Below are 15,144 nucleotides of genomic sequence, written 5' to 3'. Positions count from 1 at the left end.
TTGTGGGTCAAATTGACCTTGAGGTCAAGTGTTTATCTCTGGCACCACACCAGGACTCCAGGTAAGGAAATGCCTTCAGCTAGATGAAATAATAAGTAAAATTTTTCAAATTTTCCCTATATAATTTTGGACTAGAAAATAATTTGAAATATATTTTGAAAAACAAGAAACTCTGTTAACTAATAAGACGCATACTGGTTAAAATGCTTAGATTATTTACACAGCTAATAGTGTAAATAATACTTTTGTCCTTTGATTCTTTTTGTTATTTCTATCAGTTTTTCTCCCTCAAAGAAAGATTACTTTTATCACACAAAGTAAGTTATTAAGTGAAAAGGGAACTTTTACTAAGTTACCTATTCTATTATCTTAAAAAAAAAATCGCAAAAGATCTTTGTCAGATTTCATTTAAATACAAAGTCAAATCAGCAGTCATTGCCAGCAACCAGTGATACTAAATGATGAGATGTAAATTTTTAATAACTTCTTGGAGAATATCAAATATGTCTATTCTATTCATTGGGAACAATAATCGATGGGGGACATACTCATTAAAAAGTCTGCTAATTTGCTGAAGTATAGTATAATTTCACCGATCATGCTTTTCTGATCTACTGTTTTGCAATCATAAATGCAATCTGAACTACTCCTATCACTTTTTAGTGGTTTATTTGCTGAAATATACATTAACAAACATGAAAATAAATACATATAAAATTCACCCGTCATTCTCTTACCTCCACAAATCAAACCATATTCACATTTTCAGGGAACCCAGGCACATATAGACTTTGCCTGAGAGCATAGATATTTGTGTGCCTTTCTTCAATGATCTCATGGGCTTTTATATATTGCTATAAAATCTTCATAACTATCATGACAGTAAGTTAATTGTATGAGTTACCATAATTTAATAAACCACTCCCCATTTTTTGTACTAGCATTTCCATTGATGTAATTATTCCCTGGAGTCCTCATATGGTGCTGAAGGATAGTGCACTGGACCACAGGGCCAATTTGAACCACAAGTTTGGTGGTTCAAACTCACCAGTTTCTCCTCAGAAATCCTTTGCAGGGTTGCTGTGAGTTGGAACCAGATCGACAGCACTTAACCACAACAATAAAAAGTTATTACCCTGTTTTTGAAATTTCCCTTTCAGAAAAATTCTCCAAATACAGAAGTTTATATATGAATATTTCTATGACCTATATGCCACAACTTGTCTGTCGGTTTGTCATGCTTTGGTGACTTGTGTGTTGCTGTAATGCTGGAAACTTTGCCAAAGGCATTTTAAATGCCAGCAAGGTCACCCACAGTGGACAGGCTTCAGCTGAGCTTCCAGACGAAGACAGACTAGGAAGAAAGAGAGACGGACTACTTGTGAATATTTAGTCACTGAAAACCTTATGAATAACAGTGGAGCAATGTCAGCACCAGAATACTGAATATTGAAAAGTAATGAAGAGCACCATAATATTGTCAGACATAGTGCCAGAAGATGAGCCCTTCAGGCTGGGAAACAATCAAAATACGACTGGCGAAGAGATGCTTTCTCAAAATAGAGTTGACCGTGATGATGTGAATGAAGTAAAGCCCATAAGACCTTTATTTGCTGATAGGGCACAATTCCAAATGAAGAAAAACAGATGTAAATCCATTAATAATCAGAACATGGAATGTACGAAGTATGAATCTAGGAAAACTGGAAGTTATCAAAAATTAAATGGAATGAATGAACATGAATATCCTAGGCATCAGTGAGCTGAAATGGACTGGCATTGGTCATTTTGAATCTGGCAATCACATGGTTTACTATGTAGGGAATGACAAATTGAGGAGGGATGGTGTTCAATTTATCACTATGGGCAAAATATTGAATGATGCAGAAAGCATCAAAAGAAGATTGAGGGAATACACAGAGACACTGTACCAGAAAGAGATGGTTGATGTTCAGTCATTTCAAGAGGTAGCTAAGAGCAAGAGCCAATGATACTGAAGGAAGAAATTCAAGGTGCATTGAAGGCACTGGCAAAAAACAAGGTTCTGGGAACTGGAGGATTACAAGTTGCAATCTTTCATCAAGCTGATGCAGCACTAGAGGCAAACTACCTGGCCAACTGATTGGAAGAGATCCATATTTGTGCTCATTCCAAAGAGAGGTGACACAACAGAATCTGGAATTCATGGGACAATATCATTAACATCCCATACAAGCAAAATTTTTGCTAAAGATAATTTAAAAATGGCTGCAACCATACACTGACAGAACTTCCAGAGATTCAAGTCGGTTCAGAAAAGAATGTGGAATGAAGAATATCCTTGCTGACATCAGATGGATCTTGACTGAAAGCAGAGAATACCAGAAAGATGTTTGTCTGTGCTTTATGCCTATGAAGCAGTTTTTAATTGCGTGGATCATGACAAACTATGGACAGCATTTCAGATAATGAGTATTCTGGAACACTTCTTGTGCTCTTGAGGAACCTGTACATAGACCAAGAGGCAGTTGTTCAAACAAAACAAAGGAACACTGAACGGTTTAAATTAGGAAAGTTATGTGCTAGGGTTATATTCTTTCACTATGCTTATTCAGTTTTGATGCTGTGCAAATAATTAGAAGCTGGATTATATGAAGAAAACCGTGGATATGAGGAAAACCCATTAACAACTTGCTATATGCAGATGATGCAACTTTGCTTGTTGAAAGCGAAGATCAAAGACCACAGCCTTGGGTATGGGTAAAGAAATAAAAAATCTTCACCACTGGACCAATAAATATTATCCATAAATATGGAGAAAAGATTGAAGTTGTCAAAGACTTCAGTTTGCTTGGAACCACTACCAGCACTCATGGAAGCAGCAGTCACGAAATCGAACGAAGTATTGCATTAGTCAAATCTGCTGCCCAACACCTCTTTTAAAGTGTTGAAGAGGAAATATGTCAGCTTGAGGACTAAGGTGCGCCTGACCCAAAATGATGGTATTTTCCAATAACCTAATATGCTTGTGAAAGTTGGACAGTGAATAAGGAAGACCATAGAAGAACTGATATATTTGAATTATGGTATTGGAGTTGATTATTAAAAGTACCATGGACTGCCAAAAGAACAAGCCAATCTGTGTTGGAAGAAGTACAGCCAGAATGCTTCCTGGAAGCCAGGATGGCTAGACTTTGTCTCTCAAACTTCAGACACACTGCAAGGAGGGACCAGTCCCTGGAGAAGGATATCATGTTTGGTAAAATGGAGTGTCATAGAAAAAGAGGAAGACCCTCAATGAGATGGATTGGCACAATGGCAGAAGCGATGGCCACAAACGTAGCAAGGAAGATGAGGTTGGTGCAGGACTGGGCATTATTTTGTTCTGTTGTGCATAGGGCTGCTAGGAGTCCATACCGACTCAATGGCACCTAACACAAACGATGACTTATACATATTGCCTAGGATCTGTGGTAGCATATTGTGTTGTGAGTTTGGCTACTAGCTGCAAGATCAGTAGTTTGAATTTACCAGTCGCTCTGTGGGAGAAAGATGAGGCTTTCTGCTCCTGTAAAGATTTAGAGCCTTAGAAACCTTATCCTATATAAGGTCACTATGATTTGGAACCCATGATGTGGCACACATCCACCCCCACCACCATACACATTGACAATGGCTTTCTAAATTTGACTATCAAGAGCAACGTAAGTTCTTAACATTGGTACTGTGGTTTACATTAGCATTTGAGTACTAGTACATATTTTTTATTGGCAAGAGGAATGCTAATTGCATTGAAATAAAGTGCTATCTCATTAATATTGCTTTCATCAGATTTATTACTATCTTTATTTGCTAATCATATTTCTTATCATGTTAATTATCTTTGGGGAAGATCTTTGTGTTTATCTTTAAAATGCACATATTTTTAACACTCTATCTAGAAAATAAATTTATGCCATATAACTACAAATACATTTTTTCAATATAGATTATTTCCTTTATTTTGTTCTTTTGCTCTTTTTAACAGACAATTCAAAAATTCTCACATAATTAATGCGTTCAGTATTTTTCTGGGTGTTTTTTTTTTATATCTCTTCAAAGTTCAGTTAATGATCCCACCAAAAGTCTTACAAATACGCAACTACAGCATAATTTGACTTAAAAAATTTATACATTTTACCAATCTGGAACATTTTTGGTCACATGGCAAAAGACAAAGAGGTGTGGATTTCTATTGCTGTTACTTCTCACTATCTTGTAATCAGACATTTTGCATTTATGACAATAATAAAATTCTATTATCTGGATATTTTGTGCATTAACAACATATTTGTATGTCTAATAATAACAAATGCCAAGTTGTGAGGTGAGACAAATGCTGGCTGTTTTGGGTAACCATTATGTGTCAACTTGGCTGGGCCATGATGCTTCGAGGTTTGACAATTGTCTAATAATGAAATTTGGCAGTTATGTAGTGGTATAATTTGACAGTCACGTAATGATGTAGTTATTCTCTTTTGTGATCTGATGTTGTTGTTTAGTGCTATAGAGTCAGTTCTGACCCATAGCGACCCTGTAAAGAGTTTCCGAGGAGCAGCTGGTGACCTTGAACCTGCTGTCCTTGCAGTTCAAACAACTTTGCAATCCAGTGCCGTACCAGGACTCAAGGATATGATATAGTCATCTTCAATTTTCACATACACACTGATTTTCACATAATGGCCTGGTCTTTGTAACCTAACCATATCTATAAAAAGCAGTGGGTATACTTTTTTGAATCTTCTTGTAAGATACATTATTACTATTTATTAAAAATCCTCTTTTCTGTTGTTCTATGATGCCTATTTTCTTATATTTATTAAATTTCTATATGAAATGTTAAAATTTTCTGTATTTACCTATATTTAGCATAGTACCCAAATTTTAAATTAAAATTTTTTTCTATTGGGATTTCATATCTGAAATTGAGCTTCAAGATTTATGGCTTTTTTCTCCCCAAAACAATCTCTTTATTCTTATTTGCTTATTTTTTAAAGTAGATTTTTAAACTCATTTCATCACTTTGTAAGAAAATTCCTTATATGAGGATGTTTTAAAAAAGTTCATGGAAAAATTCTATTATATATATATATATTTATTTATTTTTTAAGTTTTTATTGTGAATTGAGTGATAGTTTACATGGGAGCACATCTGCTTTACACCATAATTTCACTGCAATGATTGCAATCTGCTTTGTGCATCATCATTCAACAGTATTTGCTTTCATTCCTTCTGTTTTGTTTTGGGGGTGTGTACATAGAAACACTCAGGAATATATGCTACTTAAACAACCAAAAGACACATTTTGCAAGCTTGCCTCCTGGCCACCAACACCCAGTCCCTCTCTTTCCATGAGTTCACAGTCCTCAGCTCCTCCTTCTCTCCATGTTCTTATCTCTGCCTCCATCTCTGGTGTCACTGCTTCTCTGGATAGGGTTCTACACTCCGCTTGTGCTCTTCTCCTTTAATGGTCCCAGGGTCCTCTGTTTCTGGACTATAAGATAAACTATTCCCCATTTTTCTTACAAAATTTCTACCTTTACAGTTTTGACAGTCATGATTACTTTTGATAACAATTACTATTGAATTATAAGAATCTTATCTCCATCTCTTTTTACCAGATCCATCTAGACAAGATGAAAACTATTTAGTGGGGACTCTTTCTTCCCCACATACTCTTAAACTAAACTCCCTCTTGAAAACTTTTAAGCCAGTCATTTCGTGCCTTTATCACCCCCTCATTTAGCTCTGGGGTAGCGTAGTGGTTACGAGTCGAGTTGGGCTGCCAACCTTAAGGTCAGCAATTTGAAACTACCAGTGGCTCTGCGGGAAAAAGATGAGTCATTCTGCTCCTATAAAGATTTACAGCCTCGGAAATCCTGTACAGGGTCACTATGAGTCAGAACTGACTCCACGGTACTTAACAACAACATTTTAGGTAGCCAATGTCTACGTTGCCTATCCCTATCTACCCTATATACAGAGGGGATAGGAGTGATATGTGAAGACTCCTTTCCTCTCTGTTGGTATTTTGAGCTACTACATACATAAGTATAGGTCAAATTCATCAAATTGTAGAAATTTACACTCATTTCCTTTATCAAAAAATGTTTTTTGTTGTTTATCTTCCTCTAGTCAAGTTCTGATTATCAAGCCATCGAGGCTAGTTCAAATGGGTACTATCTGCAAGTTTGGGTGTTCTTGTGCATCTCCCCTCACTTTATATCAGCCAGATGCTTCATCTAAAATCTATTAACTTTTAATTCCAATATTCCACAAGCTTTTTGAAGCACCCTTGTACTCTTATATTTACATATTGAAGTGCAGAGCATTGATAGCTTCATCTATCTTTATAACCAGAAGCATAACCTGCCTCTCCACTACTTCATGTTTCTTTGTATAGCATCCAGTGCATAGCATTTTAAAGATATGTTCAATATGATATAATTAAAAGGCAGATGAGGTAATGGAAAAGGTAGAACTTACAGTGTGAAATGTTTGTGTTTGTTCAAATCCTGTGTGATCTTGGAAAATATGCTTAGACTCTCTGGACTTTAACTATTTCTTCTGTTAATTCATCAGGAATTTCATAAGGAATAGGGATACTGTAAAGCTATTGAGAATACTATGTATACAATAAATGTTAGCTATGATCATACTTTTACTATAACTTGTGAGTAGTACTTGACATTTTACTTTATTTCATGTACATTTTCTCATTTACTCTGTCTGATTTCCATAAATTGTTAGATGTTGATGTTCTTTTTATTAAAACTATTAGTATTAAGATCATAGAAGTAAACATGAAGCTTCTTTTGAATCAAAAGCAGCTCATTTCATACCATCATAATATATGTAAATTTATTTGCAGATCACCTACAGCACACAGTCACTTTGTCTCTGTATATTTTATTAATTTTTCTGTTTATTAATTGTAATTGCCCTTTCATTGTATTTTCTAATAAGTTTCACTTGCTTATAAAATGCTGTTAATTTGTTTATTTCATGTTCAAAAGTTTTACTGTGCTCCTCATTAATACTTAAAAATGTGGTTGATTCTTCTGGTTTTCTGGGTTGGTAAAATTTTCCAAATAAATTTCTACTTTATGAAACCAAAACAACCAAATGCATTGTCGTAGAGTTGGTTAGAGACACTACAGGACAGAATAGAATCACTCCACAGGGTTTTCTAGGCTTTGATCTGTACTGAAGCAGACTGCCATGCCTTATTCCTGTGGAGCAGCCTGTAGAGTCAAACCACTGACCTTTTAGTTAGCAGCAGAGCACTTTAAGGACTGTGCACTTAGGGCTCCTTCAACTTTAGGTAATCATCTATTAATTGCAATCAGCTGCAGCATCAATAGACTCAAGCGTGGCAACAGTAGTGAGGTTGGCACAGGATCGGGCAGTGAGAGTTTGGTTCTGCTGTGCATAAGGTCGCTATGAGTTGGTAATGACTCAATGGCACCTAACAACAACAACTCAACGAAAAAAATGGAAACACCATGACCAGTTATATATCATGATATTGTGATATATTTAAACGTTCCTATTTAAGGAACTCAAGAAAATGAATGAATTCTAGTCAGTGTTCTTTCAAGGAGTCCTGGAGGCACAGTGGTTAAGAGCTTTGCAGCTAAATGAAAGGTTGGCGATTCACATCCACCAGTGTCTCCACAGGGGAAAAATGTTGCACTCCTTCTGTACAAACTATAGCTTTGGAAACACCACGGGGCATTGTGCTCTGTTCAGTAGGGCCACTATGAGTCAGAATGAACTTGATGGCAATAGGTTTGGTTGGGGTCATCAGTTTCTTTTAGTGTATAGCTTGTACTGCTGTAAGAATTTTCCTCATCAGTCCTTCAAACTTCCCAATACCTTGCCTGACAGGAAGGGCTGATATTACTTTGTGACCAAAATAAAATCAAAGAGAAAGCAAGTATCCTTTTTATTTCCTTGTGGGCTTTACTACTATATTTGGGGGTGAGGGAATAAAGGGATGAGGTGGACTGTACACACTTGCACACTGGGGAATATTTGCTCTCTCCTCTCTTCTTAATGCATATGTGGCTAACCACTTTTGACCATAACCATGTCCTGGCTTTTCTCACTGAATGCTGTTTCAGCTTTGGAAGATTTTTTTTTGTTTTGTTTTTTTTAATTCCTGAGTCTACATTTACTCCCAGCTCTGGCCTTTCCCACCTATCCCATGGTACTGGGATTCTGGGCCCACCTTTAGAAACGCAATAAAAAATGACTAACCATGACTTTCATTGAGTCGGTTGACAGATGGAGTAATGCACTGTGAAAAGTAATCCCAGTGAAGGAATCCACTGAGTTGCTTCAAAAGTATTTCATTTTTTAGTCCATCATTTTTTGTTTCAGATCAGTTGCAAAGATTAAAAAGAAAAAAAGCAAGAAGCATAAATAGCAATAAAGATGAGTAAGTAAGGCCCAGATGACAATTAGTTTTGCTGTAGAACCAGACAACCCACTTCAGGTCTGACTTCAGTACTCACGGGTAAAATGATCAGAGGTGGATGGATTGACACTGTCCCCACTGTCAGCACTTTCACTGCTGGACACTTCATCATCCGATTCCCGCACAGAGGAGCAGGGTGAAGAGCCGTCAACTTCTTCAAACTTCCTCTTTAAAATTCCACTCATAGCTGCAGCGCTGTCGCATGTACCTGTAACAGGAACGGGAGCAACGAAGCATTGAAACGTTTGACCGATGAAAGCATAGCCAAGGTCTCAGCAGTCATTTTTATGTGTTTTTTTTTTTTTGTTGTTGTTGTTGTTAAATACATGAGCTAAGCTGTAGCTTTTCCCTTGAAAAGATAACTAAGTACTGCTATGGGGAATCTCGGAAATTACCCATTCTTTTCTCTTCCTTCCTATTTTCAAGTTAACAAAAATCCCATGAAATTAAATATGACCATTTGGTTGTTGAGAAGTACCCATTAAAAAAAAAAAAAGTTTATTTTAGCTTAGCATCTCTATTCCTTTTTCTTGGGATATTGCAGGTGTGGGTTTGGGGGAATGTATGGGTCCATGAAATTTTGCAGAGAAAAAAATTAATGCTGATGTCCCTCATAGTTCGAAATGATTAATGTTTTATATACCTCATTTAGAATAAACTGATAAAAGTATGCTCAAATGTCAAAATCAAGTTTCAAATTTCAGGAAACATAATTATGTTAGTACAATGAACCATAGAAAAGCATGTTAGTTCTAAAATTTAGGTAGTTTCCATTTCAGTATTGCATAAGGTAAAATGTGTCCTCATACTACCCAGTTGCTTAATCTGTTCAAAACTTTTTATGACATTTACCTGTGAGTTAATAGGTAATTGAGTGGGAGGGGTGGCAGTGGCTTCTTCTAAATCATTTCTCTACAATAGACAGGCTTCCCCCTCTCCTTGGGCTGCCCGTTCTTCATTTACCTTGACACATGCACAGTCAGCTAATGAGGACAAACTTTCCTTGCAGTGTTAAGATATTTTTAGATATAAACTATATATAAATTAGCTTAGATATATGTACGTGGTCTTACATTGCTAAATTAGGTTAAGTTAAAGTATTGCTAAGTTGATTACACACATTCCATCTTCTACTTTAGTCAGGTGGCTTTAATTCTCATTTGTAGTCTTGAAGCCATACTGTCCTTTCTCTGCCCTGATAAAACCAAGCCTACTGTCATCTAATCGATTCCTACTCCTAGCGGTCCCATAAGGCAGAGGAGTACTGTTCCATAGCGTTTCCAAGACTGTTTGCTGTGGGTTAATGTGCTGGGCTGTATCGATTTGAACCTCAAGGCAGGTGGTTCAAGTTCACCAGTCACTCCTCAGAAACCCTATACAAGATCACTATATGAATTGACTCAATGGCACTTAACAATAACAACATATCTTTATGGAATCAGACAGCCTTTTGGGTTTGAAATGCCAACCTGTGGGTAACAACAGTTCAATGCTTACCCCACTGTGCCAGGAGGGATCCTTTCTGCCAGGGTACTGTTATGGGACATCACTGAAATTACCCATTCTCTGAACAGATCACAAAGCAACAAGCTCAGATCTATTTAGCTAGGCCAGCTCTTCAAGGTCTACTTCAGTGTTTCAAAGTGCACCACTTGGAGCATCAGCATCAGTATTCCTTGAGAGGAAAATTGTTAGAAATGCAAATTTCCAGACCCTGTCTCAGATCCAATGAATCTGAAACCCTGAGTGTTGTGGCCAACACTCTGAGCTTTAAGAAGCCCTCCAAGGGATTGTGATAAATACTTAAATTTGGGAACCACTTATTTATTTCTAAAGAAGCATGGTGGCATTGTGGGTTAGGTGCTGGACTGCTAACGAAAGGTCAGTAGTTCAAGTCTATCAGTTGCTCCTTGGGAGAAAGTTGAGGCTGTCTGCTTCCATAAAGATGAACAATCTCAGAAACCCTGTGTAGGGTCGCTATGAGTCAGAATTGACTAGATGGTAGTGGGATTTTGTGTTATCTAATTTCTCCCTCTATCACTCCAGTTCCTCCCTGGACTTCCTTGAGTGCATCCACATACAGACACTCACTGATTTTTCAAAATATTTTCCTTGGAATTATTTCTAGTAATATTAAGTACATTATTAAGTGTGCCACAGGTGTTATTAGCACAGTTTACTGCATTCATAGAAGCAGCTGATGAGTTACCTACTATACACGTGCTAGACTCTTTCTTTCGTAGAGTTGGGTAAACAAAAGGAATAGAACAAATCATGGTTAGCTGATGTTGAGTTGGCCTTGACTCATGAGGACCCCAAACACAATGGAACAGTCTGACTTTGTCTGGAAGCGCCACTGCTTACCTGTTCAGCATCATAGTACCATGCAGGCCTCCACTGGCCGAGTGATGGCTGTGTGTGCGATGCATTAACCAGGAATCAAACCCAAGTCTTCAGTATGGAAGATGAAAATTCTACCACTGAAAATGCCCTCAAAGATCTAACATCCAGCAGGATAAAGCAAACACATTGCCATCAAGAGGATTCCAACCCATAATGACCATTAACCCATTGCCAACCAGTCACTTCTGACTCACAGTAACCCTACTGGACAGAACAGATTGTCCTGTTGGGTTGCCAAGGCTGTAATCTTTACAGAAGCAGATTGCCATAGCTTTCTGCCCTGGAGTAGCTAGTGGGTTTGAACCATCAACTTTTTGTTTAGCAGCCAAACACAACTCCTTTGCACTTCATCTGATTGAAAATACTTCACCCTATTGCCTTGTTTTATTTTATTGATCAATGACTTCACTCTGTTGACTATGATTGCTGCGTTAAGAGTGGAGATAACTGATAGTACTGGAAGATATGGAATTGTCTCCTCTTTTGAGAATAAAATTTCTATTTTCACTCTGATTTTACCACGATTTACATTAGCATATTATTTTCCCGTCTTAAAGAGTATGAAATACATAAAATGTTCATGCATATCTGAACAGGAAGTAAAAGAACTATTTTGAGCTAGAACTCTCTTAAAATAAAAGTAGGACAAGATATACATTTTTAAATGCTTCATTTCAAACAAGATGCAAAGCAATTCACAAGGGAAAGACTATGAGACATAAAGTAATACAAGATGAAAAACCATGTTTAGAAAGCACAATTTTATAAGAAGATATTGCAATGGTAACAGTTAAAAAGCAGGTCTTTCTTAATCTGTGCTCATTGCCACATCCTTCAGCTCCCAATAATCCAAGAGAAGACAAGCTGGAACTGCACAGAACAGACGACACTCTGAAAATACTGCACTGAGACATTCTTTAAACCTAGAACCGAGCCTTTCTCATGATCACTTTTTAGCAAAACAGTAGAAGTGGTACACAAAATAAAGAGTATTGTCCAAATGACTGGACTCCTGGTGTGGTGCTGTAAGATCAGCATTGGACTATGAACCACAAGGTCGGCAGTTCAAACTCACCAGCTGCTCCTCGGAAACCCTATGCATGGGTCACTATGAGCGGAAACTGACTTGATGGCATGTAACAACAACAGTCCAAATGATCAGTGCCATATTATGGATTACTCCTCAACATAAAGAAAACAAAGATTCTTACAACTGGACCACTAAGCAACATTGTGAGAATGGCGCAGGACCAGGGCCATATTTTGTTTTGTTGAGACTTAATGGCACCTAAAAATCACAACTGGAGTCCTGGTGTGGTACTGTGTGATAATGCACTGGACTGCAAGGTCAGTTTGAACTGTTAAGGTTGGTGGTTCAAATTCATCAGCCACTCCTCAGAAACCCTATATAGGGTCACTATGAGTCAGAACCATTTTGACAGCACTTAACAACAACAACTAGTATCTAAGCTAGACATAAAAAATGAAATAATTCCAGTGTGACATAACCTTAATGTATACCCAATATATTTCCAGTTAAGTACTAAATTGCTTGTAGAGCAACCAAGCATAACACCTATCAACTTTCAGTGCCTTTAAAAAATACAAGTGAGCATAACAAAATGTCAAAACAAAATAAGTGGACCAAATAGCCTATGGCTTATCAGTATGTAAACCCAGCTCTAGACTTAACAGGGAGGTAGTGATGGGGTTGTAGTTTTCTCCTACACCATCTAGGCAAGGTTACTAAGAAAGAAAAGAATACGAAATTTAAAGAAAAAGCCCTGTTAATGAAGGAGTTGTATATAGATGGTTTGCTTGTACCCTGTGTCAGTTCTCTAAGAATCTGATGGTAGTACTGTCCTGGCTAGGACCTTTATGGCACAGTAGTTAAGTGCTTGGCTGCTAATGAAAAGGTCAGTGGTTTGAACCCACCAGCTGCTCTAAGGGAAAAAGATGTGACAGTCAGCTTCCATAAAGATTATAGCCTCAGGCACCCTACTCTGTCCTATGTTGTTGTTGTGGTGTGCCGTTGAGTTGGTGTTGACCCATAGCGACCCTGTATAGGGTTTCTGAGGAGCAGCTGGTGAGTTTGAATCACCGACCTTGCAGTTTAAATGGCTTTGCAGTCTGGTGCAATAACCCACAGAGCCACACCAGAACTTCGTCCTATAGGGATGCTATATGTAGGAACTGACTTGATAGCAATGGGTGTTAAATGGCTGGCTAGAAGTGGCACAGAGAGTTAATCACTGGCTTATTAACGGACAGGTTGGTGATTCAAACTCACATGGAGATGCCTTGGAAGTAAGAACTGGCAATCTCTTTCTGAAATGTTGAGTTGGTTCCAATTCACAATGACCCTGTATAGGGTTTCCAAAGAGCAGATGGTGGATTTGAACTGCTGACATTGCAATCTCCTCTAGAGATGCCCTGGAAATGAGGAATGGGGATCTATTTCTGAAATGTTGTAGTTCTTGAGTCAGTTCTGAGTCAGTAACACTGTGTAGTTTTTCTGAGGAGCAGCTGGTGGGTTTGAACCACTGATTTTATAGTTAGCAGTCCAGTGCTGATCTTACAGCACCACACCAGGACATTCTTGAAAACTCTATGGAACACAATTTCACTCTGCACACTTGGGGTCACTATGAGTCAAAACTAACATCAACAAACAATAAATACCATGTGGCTAGTTGATACAGATCCAGGCGAGGAGAAGGAATACTAAGCCTTTAGCTGTCATAGCTCATGAGGTTCCACAGCTTATATTTCTGTACCTAAAGATGACGTATAATTAAACTTGGTTAACATGAAGCCACTGACAAAAGTGGTCAACATTTCAGATTGGCTTTATATACCATCAAAGTCCAAAGAACAGAAGATAAGGCTCAATAGGCATTCATTTATTCAAGAAACAAGAAATGAAAATTTACATCAAGATAATAGCTATTTTCCATAGCTATCATTTTCTAATTTGTGAAACACATGCTAGTCAAAGACACCATTCTCACTTGGACTAAGACAAGAATCTATTAATTTTTGTCTTCTACCCAGTACTGTTCTCCTTCAAAGTGTTTTTTAGGTGGTTGGCAGAATGATAAATTTAAAATGCAAATGTGATCATCTGACTCTATGGATTAAAAGTCTTAAGTGACTTCAGGTTAGGTTAAAGTATAAAATTCTCAAAATAGTTTATCTTAACAAACTAGCTTGATCAGCCTCCTCATTTTGAATCACTGACCTAGTCTATGGAGTCCTGGTGTAGAGCTGTAAGATAAGCACTGGACAGCTAATCACAAGGTGAGCAATTCAAACCCACCTCTCCTTGGAAACCCTATACAGGGTCACTACAAGTCAGAACTAATTCCACAGCACTTAACAACAACAACAACATAGTTAAACTCTAATCATTTTTCAGTTTTTTCCCAATTATTTTTCTCTAGTTTTAGGTCTTTTGATATACCAGTTTTTTTTTTTTTTATGTATTTGCATTTTTTTTATAGTACTTACCCCTTCTAAAGCCATACAATTTATTTTTATATTTCTGTGGTTTTTATTTGTTTCCATCCTTGCTGGAAGATACAACAGTAGGGATCTTTCTTAAATAAGTATGCCTATGTTTCAAAGGACCTAGAACAGTGTTAAGTACAAAATAAACCAGGTGCTGTTAAGTCAACTCTTGACTTATGGTGACCCCATGTGTGTCAGACTAGAACTGTGATCCATAGAGTTTTTAGTACTGAACTTTTTTTTTTTTTCTCAAACCAACTTCTCATATATTTATTAGTAAAATTTTAAAAGTGGAAGCATAAAAACAAAAGAAGAAACCAAAAGTTTTTCAAAACATGTTCAATTGACCAGATCTTGGCAAAATTTAACTTGATATGATAGAGTGCTAGAACCTAAGTAGATTACATGCTGCGCCATCACATGTGTGACTCCTTAGGGGCTCAGCTTGGTTTTTTTCCAATTCTTCTCTTGGAGTTGTATTTGATTTTATTACCAGTTTTCATTCACCTCTACTGGGAAATGAGATGCTTCTGTTTGTGTTTCGTGGCCAGGAATCTTTTCACCCTGAAAGTCTTATGACAGCAGTACTCGTCTGATAGTGGAGAATAGCCAGTGGTTGATTTTTTTGGAAGTGGATTGTCAGGTCTTTCTTCTGAGGTGTCTCTGAGTAAACTCAAAACTTCAAACTTTTGGTTAACAGTTTGTTCTTCCCAGGGCCTCCAGGTACAAA

General features: G+C 37.4%; 1 protein-coding gene across 1 annotated transcript in view; it reads right to left on the bottom strand.

Annotated features, from left to right (window-relative positions):
• The window catches only part of CSRNP3 (cysteine-serine-rich nuclear protein 3), a 152,814-nt gene that overhangs the window by 104,506 nt on the left and 33,164 nt on the right, over nt 1–15,144 (bottom strand). Inside the window, exon 2 of the mRNA XM_006867003.1 lies at nt 8,539–8,709. Coding sequence (XP_006867065.1) covers nt 8,539–8,686 — 148 coding nt within the window. The 5' untranslated portion in view covers nt 8,687–8,709. The remainder of the gene's footprint in view (nt 1–8,538; nt 8,710–15,144) is intronic.

The sequence above is a fragment of the Chrysochloris asiatica genome, unplaced genomic scaffold (assembly GCF_000296735.1).
Source record: "Chrysochloris asiatica unplaced genomic scaffold, ChrAsi1.0 scaffold00099, whole genome shotgun sequence".
In the NCBI taxonomy this organism is placed as follows: domain Eukaryota; kingdom Metazoa; phylum Chordata; class Mammalia; order Afrosoricida; family Chrysochloridae; genus Chrysochloris; species Chrysochloris asiatica.
This window is presented reverse-complemented; position numbering and strand designations above follow the sequence as displayed.